The sequence below is a fragment of the Anabas testudineus genome, chromosome 22, assembly GCF_900324465.2.
Source record: "Anabas testudineus chromosome 22, fAnaTes1.2, whole genome shotgun sequence".
Lineage (NCBI taxonomy): Eukaryota > Metazoa > Chordata > Actinopteri > Anabantiformes > Anabantidae > Anabas > Anabas testudineus.
This window is the reverse complement of record NC_046630.1, coordinates 20343830-20364889: the sequence shown is the minus strand read 5'-3', so window position 1 is coordinate 20364889 and position 21060 is coordinate 20343830. Positions and strand designations below refer to the sequence as shown.

General features: G+C 40.1%; 2 protein-coding genes across 3 annotated transcripts; one reads left to right on the top strand and one right to left on the bottom strand.

Annotated features, from left to right (window-relative positions):
• Window positions 1–1620: 1620 nt before the first annotated feature.
• slc25a25b (solute carrier family 25 member 25b) lies at window positions 1621–15527 on the bottom strand. The gene is made up of 10 exons (XM_026340086.1): window positions 14622–15527; window positions 7644–7770; window positions 7384–7471; window positions 5152–5263; window positions 4404–4562; window positions 4146–4298; window positions 3946–4053; window positions 3395–3562; window positions 3155–3305; window positions 1621–2230 (listed from the first exon to the last, which is right to left on the bottom strand). The coding sequence occupies exons 1-10, from the start codon at window positions 14982–14984 to the stop codon at window positions 2046–2048; spliced, it is 1614 nt and encodes a 537-aa protein (XP_026195871.1). The 5' UTR covers window positions 14985–15527; the 3' UTR covers window positions 1621–2045.
• A 796-nt stretch (window positions 15528–16323) lies between these two features.
• naif1 (nuclear apoptosis inducing factor 1) lies at window positions 16324–20568 on the top strand. 2 transcript variants are annotated; one of them, XR_003297415.1, is made up of 4 exons: window positions 16324–17053; window positions 18719–18769; window positions 19357–19996; window positions 20386–20568. XR_003297415.1 is itself a non-coding variant. In XM_026339524.1 (3 exons), exons 1-3 carry the CDS (start codon window positions 16609–16611, stop codon window positions 19905–19907), a joined length of 1047 nt encoding a protein of 348 aa, XP_026195309.1. In that variant the 5' UTR covers window positions 16324–16608; the 3' UTR covers window positions 19908–20364. The 2 variants fall into 2 exon arrangements, 1 of the variants encoding a protein (XP_026195309.1); XM_026339524.1 differs by lacking the exon at window positions 20386–20568 and having other exon boundaries at window positions 19357–20364.
• The last annotated feature ends 492 nt before the right edge of the window (window positions 20569–21060 follow it).

Genomic DNA, 21060 nt, shown 5'->3' with positions numbered 1-21060 from the left:
TAGAACAAAAATGTAATAAATAAAACCAAAAGAAATTAAAGCAGAAAACCTTAAAGTGCATTCAAGGTCCCACATTCTTCACCTAATAGTGTTAGGAACATTATATAAGGGAGGCATAGCACAAAAGGCACTCATGGGAAAGGGTGACCATTAGACACAGGCGTCAGTCTGAGGCTGAGTGTTGCCTCTGCTGGATGTCCCACAGTGACTTCAAGGAGTGTTCATAAGACTAGTGAATGTCTTTAGCCAACACGTTGAGGAAATAGTCCTTAAAAATTCAGCTTTCAACAGTAAATGAAAAACATTACCACAAACTTAACCTGTCAATCCTTGTCAGAAACACTTGGACCTAATAGAACTACAATTTTCCTTATATTTCAAACTAGTTAAAAGGGAAACTGTCTTAAAGGTGAACACATGGAACATATAATAACAGCTGAATAGTCTCTGTGTGTGTTGATTATGTTATTATCGTAGATGTTATGTTATTTTCCAGTTCTGATTGACACCGACAGATCATTCTATCTAAGCTTCACCGGTTGATAATACAGTACAAGATAGTTTCTGGAATCAGGTATTTGCTATCTGACAACCTACACTAACTCTTCTTCAAAAGTATAATCACAGATTAACAATGTTAAAAGTCAAGTGTAATCATTTATTTACTGTAAAATAAGACTGTAAAATAAGTGTCGAGTACCTTAATGAATTCCAACCAGTCCCATCTTCAAAAGGTAACCAAGTACCTTCAGGCAAATTAAATGAAAACAACAGCTATACTGGATCTGGTCAAATCAAAGCACAACTACGTAACTCGAGAGAGAGAAACATCAGATAGACACGTGAGTTCTGAGTATCTACCGAGTCAGCTCACTGACATAATATCTGTGCTTTTACACTACATTTTATCATGTTACAGACTAACATGTCAGTAGTTTTATCACAAATGTAAAGAAGAGAAAGAAGATGTAAACTCACTATACCTTATCTCTTCATAGCAGCTGGCTGAATGGAACTGATGTCTTTAAAGCCACCGACACGAGACGAGTTTGAGAAGCCAAAGGAAAATTGATGTTCTCTTATCCTGTCATTGTCATTAGTGACCGGTGGTTGCTGTTGAGTCAACTCTTAAATGTCAGAGTAGAGAAAACTAAAACTGAGTCAGTCTCCTTCTAAAGCAAAACTAAACCAACTAAACTGTGCTCTATATATTTACATAAGTGATTATCAAAGTGCACAGTGTCTGACAGATTGACAGCTCAGGCTGTTTTCAGTCTTCAGCGTTGCATTTCTAAATTATAATAAATTATTGGAATAGCATGACTTAACCTACAAAACTTTGAGTTAGCTACAATGTTCATGACACTCCACAGCACAGTAGTGCTGGACGGAACAGACAACATACCAGAGGTAGGGTAATAATAATATAAGTTAAAGGACAGGATTTCTCCCTTTGGAATCATTCAAATGTTTTGATGATTTTATGATAAAATTCCAATGAAAAATTCACATTTTGGCCCAAGGGCAGTGTTGTAATGTCCCTAATAAAAACTGTATGATATGTAACAGTTCTGTTTTAGTTTTCATCATCTGTTAGTCAGTAGGAGGCACGTAAATGGATTGTTTTTTAACATTCTTCTACATGCAGACTTTGTAAATGTCCGTACACATTAGAAAACTCCAACTGTTAGAACTCCACATGGCAACATGGGAAAAGCTTTGTGATATGCTTTAGCAAAGCCCTTCAGGACCAAGACTCTTCTTCTACATTGCCACAGCACCATCAGTGCCCAAAACAGTAAACACCTTCTATACATCCATCAGCGTCTTGCTAAATCAAGTCAATGAGGGCTGAAGCGCTTTTAGATTCGTAAGGGAAGAGTTAAAATAACAGCTAACAACAACAGAAATATCTTCAATCAAGTTTTCATCAGATTTCTCCTTTAAAACTTGGACATTCAGCTGCTTGTTTCTTAGATCCCTTACAGCAGTCAATCTTGAGCACCTAAGAAAAGCCTCTGGATTTCTTCTGCCTGCATCCTTCTTTACTTTGACTGGACCCCCAGGGCAATCTTGAGGTATTCATATACCACGTAGCTGATGCTAACAGATGGAATGACCTTCATGAAGTTGGGCGCCAGGCCTCGGTAGAGTCCCATTGCCCCCTCAGTCCTTACGATGTGTCTGAACAGGCCAGACATGGTCATCTGAGGGCCACCTACCAGAGTAGCTGAGGAAGACAGAGGGAGAACATGCTTGTCAAACACTACCCCAAACACAGCTACTCACCTGTTCACTTGTAGCGTGACTAAAACATATGAATATCGCACAGCATGCTAATTAAAGACGCTGCAATCTTGATTTTAACTCAATGACTGCTGTCTGTGTTTTCTGTACTGTACACATTAAATCATTACATAGAGTTTTTGGTCCAATGTATCAAATTTTGGCATTTTAAAAGTTTAGTTTAACTGGATGCTCTGGCACAAGTCTGCTCCTCGCATGCATTTTATACTAAATACTGTGGATGGAACAGATAAGGCAGACACCTAGTGTATAGTGCCCCTTAATCTTGATGCTGTGGCTTGCTATGTCACATATGAAATTCCTAGTGTATAAAATAAGAATAATAAACATATAAATTTAAATATTAAAACAAAAAAATTAAAGGTCGTACAGGTGAAACAATGCTTGATATAAGTGATAATGTTAAACTTCAATCAAATTTTATTTGTATAGCACCAATTCACAACAGAAGACATCTCAAGGCACTTTACAGTGTAAGGTTTAAGACCTTACACTCAACACCCTTAGACCCAACAATCCCATTTGAGCAAGATTTAGGCATTAGAGGAAAGACTCCCTTTAGAGGAAGAAACCTCCAGGATAACCAGGCTCAGGGTGGGCAGCCAGTCTACATGTCGCCCCTATTTAATTCGGAACACTCCTCCAAACAAGCCTCACGTGGAAAAAGTAACAGATTTAGGGTAAGAAAAATATAAATGTTCTCGCATGAGACCCAATAATTCTACAAACTGATTAATATCTTCTTACAAATTCCAAATCAGTTGGGATGTCATAGAAAGTCCATCTTTTCTTTATCCTTTCATTCCCTTCTATTAGACAGTAATGGTACAGTGCAGCAATGACTGACCTTGGGCCTGCATTCGAGTCCTCACCAGGGCAAGTGGGTAGCTGGCCAGCTGACCACACGTACTGGAGGTGGTGCCACAAGCCAGAAGCACAAACACTCCTGGATCAGCACTGTCTGTGGCGTAGCGCTGGAGCCACGAATTCTTCAGAGTCTGTGAGAGGAAAGAGTCAGACTAAACTAAAAAACAAAACAAAACAAAAAACAATCGACTAAAAGAAGTTATTTCTCACCAACACCCACCTCATACACAGCCAGGTCGATGCCAGCATAGGGGATGATCCCCAGCATGTTGGGGACATACCCCTTGTAAAAAGCAGCCACACCCTCCTTCTGTAAGATATGCTTTGCACAATTCAAGATGCCCGAGTACTGACCCGTCTTCCTCAGGGCCAATCGTGTCTTCAGTACCTGAGAAAACAGGAAGTAATGTCAGAGGTAGAGATAATAGGAACCTTCACGTCCAGGCCAGCAGTCATTGAAGGTCCTTCATACTTGACATACATAACACCTTTACTGTTCATTTAGTTTCATATTAAAACAGGTTGCTACATGATTACATGAATAACTTGCTCATACTGTGCATAACTAGTGCATATCTGCCTGTGAAGGTCTGTTTTTATCCACCAAATGGGTTAAAGGCTAAAAGTTTAAATGTACAGTGTTTCTCCCAAACATAGTGAGTCATTATTGGCTTTATAGCATTTACACAATTAACATAATCCTTATGATCACTTTAGACATCATTAGCAAGGTCTTTCTTCACCTATGTTGTCTGTGTTCTTAGGTCTCACCTCCATGGGGTAGATGCTGCTCTGAGCGATTGCCCCAGCCAGCGAACCAGCCACCAGTCTCTCTGTGATACCAAGCGTCTCCTGGTTCAGTCCAATTAATCGTTTAATCTGGCAGACAGGACAATCATTGTGTACTGCAGCAATAGAGAATGTGTCAGAAATAAACTGCTTGTTTGAGGCAATGCTGTGTAGGTACATACCTGTTCATAGGCCATGAACTTAATAGCAGACTCTGGGGCAATTTTGATGACATTAATGCCGTTTCCTCGCCACAGTGACCTCACACCACCCTCCCGGATCATCTGGCTAAACCCCCCAGCAATACGCATGCTGTTGCTCTTGGAGGCATGAACCTGTACAAGACAGCATGTGTACAAGTGGTGCTTTCACTTCCCTCTGTATATGTGAAAGTGGGCATTTTTGTGGCTCAGCTTTCTGATTCATTAATTGCACATTACCTGCATGAGAACTTTGAGTCTGTCTAGTGGTGCAGTGCAGGTTCGAGACACTGCACCCGCTCCCCCTCCGGCCACTAGATGTCGCCACCACATTCCTGTTTTTTTCTCTTCTGCTGTGAACTCATCAGGCACTATCATACTCTCCCCAACATCAAAAATCTATGGAGTAAACAGAGGTATTCAGTTAACAACATCATTAAAAACATTGGGTGTTAATGAGGAAGATATGCTGTGATGTGGGGAAAAAGACTGCATCCCAGGGTGTTTCTGACATACTAAAAAAATATATTCATAACACATGATCCGGGTGCAGAATGAATATTGTTAATACAATAACTTCAATAAATCAATTCAATCAATTGGTACAATTTGCCTTTATGTTGTCTCTCTGCGTAAATAATTAAGATTTTCAGCCCGTTTGTTCCACAAAGCAAAGCACCTGTGCATCTCCCCTGCCATTAGTCCAATTAGTGTTCATAGAAAGGGACCTGTGCACGTCTATAATTGTTCTATTACAATATCCCAGAAATCTAATATTTCTTATCTCAAGAGCACCTGTCATTTGCCTTTATTCACAGGATTTATGTTAAGAAAGTTCAGTAATACTGAAACCAGCGTAGTGAGCTGTCAGATGCTGCTACTGTGTGCGGACACACAAATGACCTATAACATAACACACACATCCATGGTCTTATGCCACAGTTCTATGAAATGGAACCACAGTGGAACACAAAGGAAGAATGTGTACCGTGGAGTGTTTCCAGTAGAGGATGATCTCCGGAATGTTGTCTGCTGGATGCAGGAGGTGGTAATCCCGCCACTCATTCCAGTCAATTGTCATTGTTCCATTTTTGTCCATACTGGGGATGGAAAACAACACAGACTGTTGTAAGTGTGACAGTTCCAGTAGAAAGAACATGTTCTCTGTTCACAAGTTCTATTACATATAAATAATTTGGTCTCATGGCTACTTTTTATGACACTGCTGTGATGTAGAAGGACGCTTTACTCCTGTGCGCTGCTGTAATCCAATCACTATACTATTACATCATGCTTTGTACTCTAAACATGGTATTTGCTTCAGAAAAAAAGGTAGCAGCTGGTAACTGAATTAGACAATGCAGTAGTAATGTAGCACTGGCTGAGCAAGCAGACTAGAGATGCTACTACTTACTACAAGATAGGGGCCCAGATATGGCCCCTCCTTATTCTGAGACCAGCCAGAGAAAAGAAAAGACAGACAGACAGACAGACAGACAGACAGACAGACAGGAGGTTAGAGAAAGTAGATCACATACACTGAATCACACTGCGTTATAACAACATGAGGCAGACATTTGCATGTTAGAAGTGTGACTGCAGGAATGAGCAGCAGCAAGCACTCTGGCTGAGACACCGTTTAAACTAACTTACATGTCCGTAAACATAGCTCACTTGCCTAAATATCACATTTAAATAAGAATATCTATCATGAACTACTTAAAGGATATTTTCTTTATATCAACAAATCCCTTCAAAAGACTAAAACAAACAAACAAACTGAAACCTCTGTAAATCCAGAACCTTATTTTAGCTTATTCATCTGTGCCAGAGAGCTCAAACTACTTGGTGAACCATGTCACTGCACTGGACAACATGTTTCTTCCTCATGAAAAACTATGTTTTTTTCTTTGCAAATTTGTACTTGAACTTTCTTGCAGAAATCTGTTTTAGAGACAGCTAAAACTGATGCTTGAATTGTAGAATGGTGCCTGTTGGGCGGCAGCCAGCTAGCAGCTCGTCTCTGCGTGTTGTTTTTTCTGGTGTTAGTTTTTGTATCTTCCTTCAACTAATGCTGTGCTTTTCAGAGGTGATGGGCAGAAGTGACCTTACTGGGATCTTTCCTGATCTCCTGTGTTTCTGGGAGGACTTTGATGACTTTGACAGTAGGTCACGTTACCATAGATACAGTATTGTTTTTTTCACATGTGGCAACAGCTAGCTTTTAGCTGTTAGCCCTCCAAAACTGTCTAAGTCCATAAGAAAGACCTAAAATTAGATTTTTACATATATTCAGTGTTTTCCTTAAAAAAGCATCTAGTAACACAGATTAATTAATGAAATATTTACTGCAGTGATCTTAAAAGGTCAATAACAATAATATGATCTGACAGAATTCAAATCAGACCTGTGTTACAAAAACGTTAAGCATCTGACCTAGTAAGACTTGACTGAGAAGTGACTCACGCACTATTTTTAAAGAGTTATTTTCATTTGAAACTGTTATTAATCCCTGTGGGGAAAAGTGTGTTCATTGTTTTGTTCAGTTATGTGCACACTCAAAGGATAGCTCTGTTTTTTTTTTTTACCTGTTGTATTTCCCCTAAAAGCGGGTATGGGTAGCTAGTGTTTCTTTTTCTTTTTCTGGGGTATTCAGGCCCATAAAGATACACTTACTGTATAGGAAAACATATCTGGTGAAAACCTAGGGCAAAGGGCAGTGACTAAGAGTAAAAAATTATTTCACTGAAATCATGATAATTCTAAGACTCACAGACTCTCCCTGGTGTCCCTGAAGTTCTCTTTTAATGCAAGGTGTGCCTTATCGTGAGGTTCACAAAATTACAGTTATAAATTTTTATGAGATTATGATGAATGATATAGCAATGTGATGACGTGTGAGACATCTATGTTGCCTAACATAATGAACAACGATTCAAGCCCAGCTGCTAAAGTGAGAGCTATAGTCATAATAACCAACAGCTTTTTTTAAGCTGTTGCTTTAACTCTTTTTTGTCATATACTCAATGTTAAGGATAACTTAACATTATACGCATTTGTCCTCCTCCAGTAGCTCCTCTGAAACTGTTCACATGTATATGAATGTGGCATTTTATAAAATTAAAAATGTATGAGACATCACAGCAACACACAATAACAGGGGGGGGACATATTCGTGAATCCATTATTTGAGACTGTGGACTCTCAGCAGCACTCTCACCTTTTGAGAATCTTCTCAGCCTGTTCCTCAGAGATGTTTACCCCCAGGTCACGCAGAGACTGCATGATTTCCTGTGAGTCGATCCGGCCTACCAAAGAAAGTCATTATCAGTTTTAAGTGAATTTTATACATAAAGGTCCGTTTACTAGTCACACCTGTTGCAGAGTTCTTCAACTTAATGGAAGTTGCTTCATTTTGTTCTCAACTGCCTAAATCAGACTTGAAACATTAGTCCTCAGTTGAAAAAAAAGATTCCTTACCATCATTCTTCTTGTCCAAACTCTTGAAGACCAGCCGGAGTTTCTTCTCATGGTCTCTGAGATAATGAACAAACTCCTCAAAGTCTAACTGTCCGTCCAGGTCTTTGTCTCCCGCCTTAACTATTTTCTGTAATAAAAGAAGAAACAGTTGAGGGACTGAGGAAAAAATGGGGACAGAGACAGCTACAAAGACTGGAAGCACCTCATCAAAATGTTCCATTTTTATATTTAAACAAGCTGTTTCAGTAAGCATGATGCATTTGGTGTATATACACTACGATTATCTGTAAAGGATATTAACTTGATATAATTGACCACTGTTATCATGACAGCTGTATTGCTTTGAGGACAGAGGGATGTGACAAACTGCAGCAGCTTCCACCATCTCCTACCATCTGCGCATTGTTGACTCAGCCTGTACTTTAGACCACTTTACAGCCATCACACAGATCAGGATATTAGTCAACTTGGACAATACAGGACACTCTGACTCAGCCTGCCAAAGCGACTGGAAGGATTTCTAAAGGAAGTAGAGTAAGCTGGGAAGTGAATACACATAGCAACAGGAAATAGCTGTTTGTCTTGCACATAATGCACCTGAGCAAAATTTACTTAGAGAGACAAATTGTGTGTGGGGTGGGGGACTGAAAAAGAACGAAACTAAACAAAACTACATGCACCAGTGGACCTATGGAGCAGATGTGTGTTCACAATCACCTAAAGAATTATACCAGAATTTTGAGAGCTATAGTATTATTTAAATCTAGTACCTGAAGATGTGTCTTGGCCATTGTTATTTCTCTTGGCTCATTTACTGTGCAGGAGGATGTATGTTCTCGCCTGCCATGTGAGTTTAAGGCATGTACTTCCAGACTGATAAGTTTTAAAGTTGTTAGTCCTGATTTTGGCGACAGGGTTCAGGTATAACAGGCAACTTACAAGTGTGATGTGGAAACCTGAAGCCTTAGCTTGGTAGTCAAACTCTTTTTGCATATTCATCAGTTATGGTGTTTTCAGTGAGGGAGGAGGCACAGATGCTTACGATTCTATCTCCAACAATTTAATTGGACTATTAATCATTATTTTATAGGTCATTATGTAAAGTCCTACCTTCAAAATGTGACCTAAAGCTACAATATGCAACTTAAGCTAGTGCTAACATGAGACTCAAATCAGTCCACTCTGCTTTGCCCAATGCTCCCTCTCTCTGCTTTGCTATGCTCTCAACAATACTTCAGGTAGTTATCATTGTAAGAACTTACTAAGCAAGCAGAAATTCTCTGAAGCAAATGGACAGCTGTCAAATAAAAAGATAAAGTACAGAGTTTTCCTGTGAAATGTAGCAAAATAAATGTTTGAAGTAGCAGAACATTACTTTGTACATCCAGAAAGTATTCACGCTTAATGTTTTCCACATTTTATGTCACAGCTTTATTCCAAAATGGATTAAATAAATCTTTTGCCTTAGAGTTAAAAAAAAAAATCCCCATAATTACGAAGTGAAAGTAGTTTGTTTGAAATCTTTTAAAATTAATTAAAAAAAGAAACAAACAAAATAAAAAAGTCACATACGTCCATAAATATTTGCAGTCTTTGCCATGACACACAAAACTGAGCTTTGGACCATCCTGTTTCCACTGATCATCCTCGAGATCTTTCTACAAGTTGTTTGAAATCCACCTGTGGGAAATTCCATTGATTGAACATGATTTACAGTTAAGAGTGCATGTCAGAGCACAAACCAAGCCATTAGGGCCAAATTTTCCGCAGCATTGAAGGTTCCCACAGTGAGCCTGGTTCTGCTGGAGGTTTCTTCCTCTAAAGGGAGCTTTTCCTCCCCATTGCCCCATTCCCCCCCTAAAGCTTGCTCAAATGGGATTGTTTGGTTTTCTATATCATCTTTTATACAATTATACTCTGTAAGGTCTATGTAAGGCTATGTGATAATTCTGATTTCCTTGAGTGGCCCAGCCAGTCGGAGATCTGGAAATGGCTGTGCACCGACGCTCCCCATCCAACTTCATAGAGCTTGAGAGGTACTGCAAGAAGAATGGGATAAACTGCCAAAGAATATGTTTGCCAAGCTTGGGGCAGCTGTGCCTCAGGAGGTAGCACAATCGACTACCAATCGTGGGCTTGGTGGTTTGATTCCCTTGTACTCCTGTCACATGTCAAAGTCAAAGTGTCCTTGGGGAAGATATTGAACCCCAAGTTGCCCCGACGAGTTGGTTTTCCTCTGGCATTATAGTATAACTGTCCCAGCGGACAGATGCACTGATAGCCTGTTCAACTATTTAACTTGGTGTATGCTATTTTTATCTGTTAACATTCTGTAGAGGACTAAGTACAGTTGTGCCTTTCAATGAAGAAAGCAATGACCTGCAATGAACACCAAGTGGAGCTGTCCTATATTGCTCAATAAATGACTGGACACACACACACACACACACACACACACACACACACACACACACACACACACACACACACACACACACACACACACACACACACACACACACACACACACACACACACACACACAGATTAGCATCAAGCTCACAGTTACTACAACATGCTTCTCTGCTGCTGGTCAGTCATCTGAGGAAATATTTGATCATAGGCAATTAGATGATGCTGAGCCTTTTCTCAGAAATATGAGTAAGGTCAAACTACCTGAGAAACCATTCAAATCAAAGTGCTCTAGATGTTCTGCGTCCATATTTTGAGATATTCCCAGCGGCCCAACTGCTTACAGTATATACAGTACATGTATAAGCCACTTCATTGGAGGAAAATCAACATCTGTAAGTTTGTTGTAGTGACATTTATGTTTGAAAGTGTCAAACGGTTCAGACTAACTGTAACTCATCAATGCATTCCAATGGCTCATAAGGAAAAGAGGATGAAGTAGTGTAGAAGTGATTTTGCAGTCATTTTGGAAAAGGTTGAAGGCAGTGAAGATCAGAAATGCTAAGTTCATCACACTGTGGTTGTACTGTACTCAATAATGTTTAAGTGTAAATGTCTGCATGACAAGTAGTGTGTTCCTGGTAAAGAGCCTCTAGCTCAGTGAACCAAGATAGGGTAAATAAAGGTTAAAAAGAGTGAGTTTACAGCCATGCTAGCAGCTTATTGTATTGGAAGCATGAATTAGGGGGGGGTCTGGGCCCCCTTTGGTGCCTCTGCTGGCTGCCACTGAAATAAATAAAGAGGTTTGTGTTTTTTCCACATGTAGAGAAGCTCTGAACAGGGCTTTACTGTGCAAAATTCAGTGAAACAGTTAGTGACAACATTTTAAATCTGTGACCTGATAGCAGAGATGGATATTAAGGAATCAACAAGGCGAAAAAATGAGCCTCTCTATACAGCACAGCATATGCAAGATCTGTACAAAATATTAATGGGAATTCATTTTATAGCTGTCAAACTCTCATAAGCACTTAGAGAGGAACAAAGCTTGAAGCTGGCTTGAATAAATTAAGCAGTAAATAAGTGACAGGGGTAATAATGCTTTGACTCTACCATAGTAAGAATGAGCTCTCACTGAGCTTTAATTAGAACATTGAACATCAAAAAACTCTTTTGAAAGCTTTTTCAAAAAGATACTAAAAAGGACCTTCATGATTAAAAACATACTATTTCTAAGAAAAGAAAAATATTACATTACAGCTTCCTGTGTTGGATATCTGCTTTAATATGAAGACACTACATTACTATAAGTGGGACAAGATAGTACTGCCACCCACTTTATCCTACCTGTTGTAGTTCTGTTGGTTGTGTCAACATGATAAATACTTTGGTCTTCTTTGGAGTACTGATAGTCCTGCTAATTTCTTTACTTCCAGAAGGGTGCGGAATGTTTCCCTGGAGACCAGTTTGCAGCTCTCCGCTGTTCCCTGTAGCCCCAGTTTGGTTCTCCCCTGGTAACTGGGTTTCCCCTGGACTACACTGGGTGCTGCCAAAAACATTCTTGCACAGGAAACTCAGCATGTCCTGTAGCATCTTCAAATCCAGTGGCACTTAACTGTGTCTGCTGGCTTAGGGCAAAGAGTGAAACAAATGCACAATGCTCAGCCGAGTACAACAGCGCTTTTCCACTTTCTTCTACCTCAACATTCCAGCTTACTGTCTCGGTGTCTCATCTTTTACTGGATCTTTTTCCTCTGTAGACAGATGTCCAAGTTCAGCTCCACAGGCATCCAAAGCAGCAGGATAAATACAAAGTGGTCCTAGCTAACTCCTGTCATTTAACTTCTAAGGCATTATTAGCTATTTATTTATAAAACCTAGGATTCACACACACAAATATTTCATGTTGACAATGACTAAATAATGGCAGGAGCGGCAGACAGACAGGATTTGCCATTTCAGTATCGGCAGCCAGAGAACTGCAGCAAAAAGAACCTCCAGAAAACTGCATCCTCACTGCAGGCGAGCCTAGCCAATCAGTGCAGCCCACACTGGCAGGTCAGACTGTCCTCCATTGGCTGAGGGAGCAATGGAGTACAGGATAGCAGCAATAACATTAATATATGCCTTTAAGTGTCTGTCAGAGTAGAAGAAGGGGGAGGGTGACACACACACTCTACCACACCTCTCTCAGAACAGATAATCTGCTCTCTCCTCCTCCCTCACTATCCTCTTGCACCGCCTCCAAGTTATTGCAAGCACATCGTCGGCATCCAGCAGGCAATCCCACTCACCCAATGACCATGCGCCTCCAATTTTTAATTCTTGACATGCACTAGAATCCTCCTGGGAAACTACTCTGTGACATAGCAGAGTATGTCCTCCAGGTAACTTCCAGCTGCTTTGTCCAGCCCTGTTCTACTGAATACACTGCTTACAGCGTACATTGCTCTCAGTCCAACAGATTATTGCCAGAAACAGGGCTCTAATTACATAAATTAATAAACCCAATGTACACTGTAACAGTCCCTATAGTCCCAAACACTGTCACTTCTGCCTTCTCCAGCATCAGAGATTACCACATTTTAGCTATGAAACACAGACTCATTTGTGTATCCCAAAAAATTATGTTCAGTGTTAACTGGACTTATTTTACCTTCTACCTCCAAGCCTTCATCAGTTCTGATGAAGAGCACTCCTGATCTGAACAGCATTTTTTGGGGGAGATAAGCATGACCTGGACGACTGAGAATCTGCATAGATGACTAGCTTGTATGATTTGTGGCTTTTCTTCTGTCAACAAATCCTATGAAGAGACCAAACTTGAATATTGTCAATATGGTCCATCCCCACCCAACACCTTAATCCTGTTTTTGTTACTATGTCTGTCCTAGTAAGATTGGTGTTGTGATTTTAACAGAAAAAAGACCAGGTTGCTCATTTAGACATGAAGCTGACACGTTCACACTCTGATTAATGGAAAGAGTGCATGTCTAAAAGGGGCTAGACAATGACAGATATCCATCTTCTACAAAGAGGCAAAATCTATCCATTACAGTGTCCATAAAAAAAACCTAATGTTGTATTACTTTTGTAATTTGTGTGCATTTGTGTCTACACCAGGTGTCTGTTCATACTGATCACACGGGGAGCCTGTAGGGACCCCTTAGAAAAGAGATATCAGTCGATGGACAATAGCTAATGTACAAATCAATTGGGTGTCAAAAGGTCACTCTTCATGCAGACACCACAGCCACTAGCCAGGTGTCAAGGGGGATGGGTACAAAGCTTACATATACAAAGTCTTATTTTCCTTGCAATTGATGTAACTAAAAATAAATTAACCAATTTACTTATCTCTTTGGTGGTATTCATGTATAAAATAGTGTGAGTGGATTTCTGAGGAGTGCTCAGAGGGGGAGATGTGAAAAAATAGAACTGGAGTGTAAATATATGTAAATGTGAGCTGGTATGAGGGGGGTGTGACACATTAACATTTAAAAACTTGTGGTATAAAAGCAGAAAGAAACCAAGAAACTTGGCACAAGCAGTGTATAACATTTACTGTAAAGATTATACACAGAACAGTAACATTTTATTATACCACCACCAGAAAGACCAGAAAGAGCAAACTGACAATAACTCTTAAGGCATCATTGTTAATGTCAAGTGGCAACATTTTCTGTATTTCCACTGAACTAGGAAAAGGGCATAAGTCAAATAGTTATATTAAGCAAAGAAAGGCTTTATCAGTGTGTCTCAGAAGACGAGTAGTTACACCAATTTTCAGAAAGGGGAACATGTTGGTGCCAGAGATAATGCCATCTCCTGAAATGGCTATGCGACACTGTTATGAGCTAAGGTTTAGTGCATGAGTGTAGCTAGTGGACTAGTTAGGGGTTAATCCACTGACCTATAGGCTGCTGGACATTTGCCAGAGTGTCAAAGTGGTAGAAGATAACATTAACCAGGATTATGTGAATATCCTCAACAAATACTTTTCTAGAGAAGAGAGATTTCAGTTCTCATCTACTACTATTCCAGACCATCGGATGATGCCAAGATGTGGCCACTAAATATATGAAAACAATGGCTACCTTATTTACACTGTAATTCTTAAGTCGGTGATGTTAAGAGACATGTTCCTTGTCATAGACGCACTGACCGAATGAGAAAGCCCATTTAATCTCAAAATAAATACAACACTTCATCAGATGTGGCTTCAATTTCAGTATCTTACTGAGGGCCAATTAATAACACCTTCATATTCAAAGGCAGACACAAGACTGCTGTTAAAGCAACAAGTCCACTCTGATACTAACCTTCACTTTTCAACCAAAGATAGTTTACATCAAAATGTCTGACTTTTGGTCTACAGCAAAACAATTATTCCTTAGGTTAGATGCACGTCTAGATTTTATATTTTTACACACAATTGTATATGCTGCCATCTTCCATTGGGAAATGCTTTAAATATACACATTTACTGTTCAAATCAACAGTAATGCAAACAATAAGACAGAAAAAGGGGCATGACCTCCACCGGGCTGAAATCAGTCAACTTACCCTGAGCTCATGTTCAGTGCGATGTACTCCTAATTTTTTCAGCCCAATCGTCAGGTCGTTGACACATATGCCTCCATCACCGTTCACGTCCAGGACCTGGAACAGCACTTTCAGTCTGTGCTCCTGCTCGGAGCCCCCACATATCTCACACGGATGCTCCGACTGGCCGGGGTCCGAGTGCCAGTCTGCGGCCACGGGCTCTCTGCTAACGGGTTTAGATGGGAGAGCTGACGAGGAATCCTCGACGTGTCCATGTCCGCCGCCGCCGCCGCCCGGGTCGACCCCTGGGTGCGTTTCTGCTGACCTGCACTGGCAGAACACATCGTTGAGCAGGGGGGACATAAACGAGCCCTGCTGGTGCATCCTGAGTGTCCGGTACTACCGGGCTGCTGACCGGCTCGACACTCTGCTAGCTAAGTGAGTGTTCGCCGCTCAGGAGCTCACACTGGTCCTGATCACCACGTCACGTGTCCCTCCATTTCAGTCCGAAAGCAAAAGCGAAAAGCTGCCAGTGAACACACAAAGCCGATTTTCACCAGGAAAACGTTCGAGAAGTCCACCTGAGACGAAACGGGGGCTCCTAGTCGTAACAGCACGTGATGAATTAGCTTAGCCTGCTCTGTTCAGTGGAACCTCACGTTAGGCAAACGCTCCAGATGCCGGTGAAACGAGATGAGGACAATCTGCGCTCTGGCCGCCTATTAAAATACCTACACAGTTTACACGCAGCTCGTATACATCACACAACGACAGTAATGTTCCTCTTTCAAAGTCCGCTGAGAATAAAATGTTTATTCCGATATTTACGCGCCCTTAACTAGTCCACGATCAAATAAACGAGAGATGTTTAAATTGGCTTCACTAACCGGGTGTGCCACAAGTCTCGCTGTCTATCGCGAGACTTACAGTACGGCCGCGTCAAAGTGGAACGTGAAGCTACTGCCTGAGAGCTTCAGTTTAGCCGGATCAACCCAGGGATGGCACAGTGCTACCCTCTGCAGCTTGGACCTGGACATAGTTATATACATACTTCCTAGAGCTTACAGTTAGAACAGGTCGGTAGGTTTTGCGCAGCAAGATATTTTTTTTTATTAGAGGCGATAGTACTAGCTTGTCAATTAAAGTTTGGAGTTTTTGTAATTTCAGCAACTGTCTATTCTAACATCAACGTTTCTGCTACTACATCAGGTCTGACCTTTGATTCCTCTTGATTTACTGCCTCTAATGCTGCTAGAGAGACACTGCAAATTACTGTTGATCTTTAGTGATGCAGTCTGTTGGCCAAAGGGCCCATAGGATTAAAGTTCAGGTTTGAATAGTGACCTCCAATGATGCACTCTTGCCAAATTTGTTGATGCTGGATAGATGATATCCATTTGTAATATATAAAATACAATAACACATACACTATATAATATAGGTGAAAACATACACACACACAAAACAACGTACATTACACATATTTTAAGGAATGTTATTTTAAATTGCTAACAAAGTGTTTTATCCTCTCTCAGTAATTTCTATGTTATTTTAAGTATTTTTAAATTAATTATCCTTGAATTGTGTGTTAATTTTCTAGCTTACTCATACTTGGAATAGCTATTTGCTACAGAGCCTGTATGATGAAGTTATTGCGGTTATTAAAACGGTTTACATTCACAATAACCAGAAAAAAATGTTTATTATTATTATTCTTGAAAACTGTGCCAGTTTTTATTTGGCTTTTGAACAACATAGTTTGTTTGGCTCATTGATGACTGGCGTGTGAATAAGCCAATTGCAGCAGAGAATATTTGCGACAGTGCGAGATACTCAACTAATGGGGTGCCAGTAGGCGGGGCTCCACGTCCAGCTAACGTAGCGTTTGTAGTCGGAAGAAGAAGCCGATTCTGGAAGCCATTACGTTGCGCACATCAGTTGAGTAAATCCTACTATTTTTGCGTACAATACGCACAATTATCTCTCCAAAAGTGGAATTTCAGTAATTATGGCATCGGTCGCGAAAAAGAGAAAAATGAATTTCTCGGAGAGAGAGGTGGAAATTATAGTGGAAGAAATAGAGAAACAAAAGCACACACTGGTTAACCACTTCAATGCTGGAGTCACCCACATGGCAAAGAATAACGCGTGGGTGGACATTCTGAAAAAGGTGAACGCTGTCACCACCTGTCCCAGAGAGTTGCCCGAGGTGAAAAAGAAGTGGTCTGACATGAAGACGGAGGTTCGGCGGAAAGTGGCCCAGGCGCGGGCCGCTATAGAGGGGACGTCCGCCGATTGCACTCCAGTTCCCGTCATCCTGACTGCGATGCAGCAGAGGATCTGTAACCTCCTTGGGGAGGCCACCATCATCAGCTTGCCTGCAGGAGACTCAGATGCTGAGATAACTTTACCTGTCACAGTGAACGCCGCCACCACCGTCACTCTGGAAGAAAGTAAGTTGACAGAAGTTGTCAGAATGAGTGGGAGAATAAAATCAATGTGTTGCCCTGGTGCATTCAACTTCTGCTTATAAAACCAACAGAGAAATGGATATTCAGAGTCACAGATGATGTCAGCAACCAGGGGGGGCAGTAAAGACAAGCAATAGATTAAGAGAAGATAAATGTCTCACAGTGGGGAAATTTCAATAAAAGAGTATGATGGATTCAAGTCTGGTGAATTGGTCAACAATGAAAACAGAAGGTTTGACAAACCTTCTTATTGGTGTTTAAAGGCCAAATAACAAGGTTTAATATAAATAATCCCAACCAATAAAATAAAGTCACCTTAGAGTCCTGTACGTTTCTTTTACAATAGTAGTTCTTCTAATTTAACTTTGTGTAGAAATCACCTACCTACCTCTGATTCTTTTTACAGGAATTACCTTTTAAAGCCCTTGACCAACAATAAAACATAACATAACACAGCACAAGCACAAACAGTGAAGAAATATTAGACTTTTCTCTCTTCTCTACTTCTTTCTCTACTACAATTATTAGGTGTTACATTCATAAAAGTGTAGGAGTAAAACATCAAAAACTGAGGCTGAGACAGTCTTTTACTATGTGTGAGTCAAGTTCCAAAACACTGTTTCCTTTCTGTCATTTGCCAGTGCAACGCTGAGTAATTCTTTCTTTGTTTGTCTATGACTGGTAAATATCCATGGTGTTCCTGTTCTCAGTTTGTAGCACAGGCTTAGAGTTATAGACATGTAGTATCTAAGTCCAAGTTAAATGTTTTCACTTGTCAATTGATATGTTTATGGAATGCCCCTTTGCACAAGTTGAAGGCAACACACTGACAAGCTTTAAACTGTACTAAGAAGTACTGTCTCCATGTTTGTGACTTGGAAGTTTCAAGTTTCATCACACTTATTATTAGACAACGCTTGCCTCCTAAAGAAGCTCATACTTACAGTCCCCTTCAAACCTATTGTAAGGACAATAGGTTAACTAACTAACAAACAAAAGGGTAATTCCTTTGTTTTTGCTGTACACTGAAGACATTTGGTTTTAACATCAAAAGATGAGTATGTGATAAAAATACATAGCACTTTTGTATAAGATGTCCCAAATATTAAGTGAGTAGAAGTAATAGAACATTTAATTTACAGGTTGAATTCAGTTTTCTGTGCAGTTTATTTAGAGAGCTCTGTCTGCCAGTGAGCCCAAAAGATCCAAGTGAAGGAGCAAAGTGGAGTGGAGCTTGCCTCAAATGAATTCAGAATTTCCCCTTTTCATAAATAAAAACTATATACTTTCCCACACAATGGAAATATGGGACAAAAGGACACCAGGAGGAAGGACACATGGGATGCACTCCTGCAGACTTTCATGTGTTTTTCCTTGACTCACTTTTGAGTTGTGTATTAGGTGCACTGTGGATAAGGATCAGCCCCACTAGTCATCAACTACCCCTTTTTCTCCAGAAACACATGTTGGAATGTGGCTATTACTGTCTATTACCTAGTTCTTGCACTGTAATGAATCACATTTGGTACCTTTACAAGATGTCTTACCCACTGTTTTCATTGTGACATTCTTACTTCTTTTAATTTGATTGCTGCTATACCACAGTACAGTGTCTTTAGCATCTTATTCTGTCTGTATCTATATCAGCTCTTCCAGGCGGTTCAGTTACAGTCTGTGATGAAGCAAAGCCACTAAATGGTAAGTTTCTTTTTATTGCAATTTCCTTTGATACCATATTAAATGTATAACTAACTCATTCACAGCGGTCACATTGTAGGTTTGTAACAAAAACCCCACTTCTTTCCAAAGTACAAAGTAAGATCTCTATACATGGAACTGATGTAAGATTTCTGATCAGCATAAACAGTGTCAGCAGATATCTGACACCTATCAGCTATTAAGTAGAATTTGATTACAGCACATACACATTTGTAAAACAAAGCTGTTTGGGACAGAGAGAGAGTCAGTTGTTCCTCAGCCAGTCCTAGGTGCTGGGTTATCAAGAAGAGGTTTATTAAAAGTGAATGATTCGAGAGTGCATTAATAAAATACAAATTATTTTATTCACCAGATCTAAATTAAGCTAAAACTAAATTAAATCTATGTTTGTTCTTGTGACATGTATAAAATACAAATACAAAAAATGAGAAGTTTTAGTTTTCCTTATTTCTTATTGAAACATTAGCAGCAGTGGAAAGTTGGAGTGTCAAAAAAGGCAGACGTTTAAGAGTCATTTGACTAAGTCTTTATTGCAACTAAACAGATCTTCTCTTTCCTGTTTCCAGCTGAAACCACTTATCACACCTTAGAAGATGGAGGTGTGGTGGAGTACTGCACCACAACTGTAAGTGATTCCACTCCTACTGTGGTAGCAGCTGTCGAGGCTCCAGTGGAGATGCTGGCCTCATCTTCAGCATCCCCACCTCCACCTCAGGGTCAGGCCAAACCTCAGGAACTGAAGAGCCGCATCGCTCTCAACTCTGCCCGCCTGCTGCAGGAGCAGAGAGTCACCAATGTCCACATCCGACAGATCGCCCAGCACCTGGAGGGGCAGAACGAGTTGTTGCAGATGATGCGGCGCTCACAGGAAGCTCAGGCATTTGCACAGGAAAGACAGGCCCAGGCCCTGGAAGGTACACAGGCTGCCCTTCTTGCATTAGTGCAGATGCTCAGGCCCGCACTTAAAGACCTACGCAAATTTCTGCAGAGTGGGACAGAGGTTACAAACCCCTGCAGCTCAGCAGCAGGAGGGCTGGCTGACGGGGCACGAGCTGAGGAGCAAAGCAAGCCCAAAACACCTCCACATCCTGCACAACAAGCAGAGGAGACACAATAGAAAATGTGTGTGTCGCTGCCTACTGTCAACACTGTACATAAAGGAGTACATGCACACAGAAACTGAACAGAGAACAATGAAAACATGTTGTAAGTTGCCTTAGTGAAAGCATGCACAGAATCTTACTTGTTTATAATTTGGACCAATAACAGAAGTGATGAAAAGGTTATGAGAAAAATGTTATTTTTACTTTTGATAAACTGCCATCATTTGGCAAATTGAATTGAAATAATTTAAGACAAGGATTTGATGTTGATATTAATTTGTTTGTAATTATGTTTTTAAAACAGAGACGCACCCTGTTTTGTGCCACCCGTTTTGTTTTATTTAATTTTAGTTTCTTTAAAGTATCCTTCATCCTATACTGAACACAGAGTTATCAGTCTTGTTTTTAAAGACTGTGGCAGGACCTACAGTCATCATTTTCAAAGGTCAATAAAATTGCAAGGTAAATCTATAGCCTGTGTTTTCCCTACAGACTGCATCACTAAAGATCAACCACAAGAGGTCAGTGTATAAACAAGTTTCATTACTGGTGGATAAGCAGGATACATGAAATCCATCTGTAGAATGTGATTTAATCTGTTTTGTGAAATACAGTATTTGCCTTTAATTTGAACTTTGGGTCATTTACAAATTTTTGTCATATAACGTAGGTGTGTAGGGTATAACAACATGTTCACTAGTTGTCTCCAAGTGGAACATTATTAAAGATATTTAATTGCTGCCAGAAAATGTAATTAAATTACCACTAAATTGCCACCTCAGCACAGTGGGTGGTAAAAGCCGGTGTTAATAGTTCTTTCAAGTACTGTTGGATAAGAAGTAATTTTTTTGCTCTGCTGCTTTGATTGGTTGACTCATTATTCTGGTTTTTGGTGGCTCTTCCATATCTTCCACCGCATTTATTTGCCTTTTTTCATTCACACCTTGCTGCTTGGGAGATACACAATTCTTTTATCAGCAGGCATGCCTGGAAAGTAGTTGCAATCAACAATTTTAGTTAAAATAGGATCTAGCTGCCAAATTGAAAATGATGGTGAGTTTGATTTATTATTTATATTGTGTGGAAATTTAACATGTAAATGAGATCCAAAATGTATGTATACAAATCAGAATTTTGTAATTTTTGCTCCTGTTATTATTGTTATTA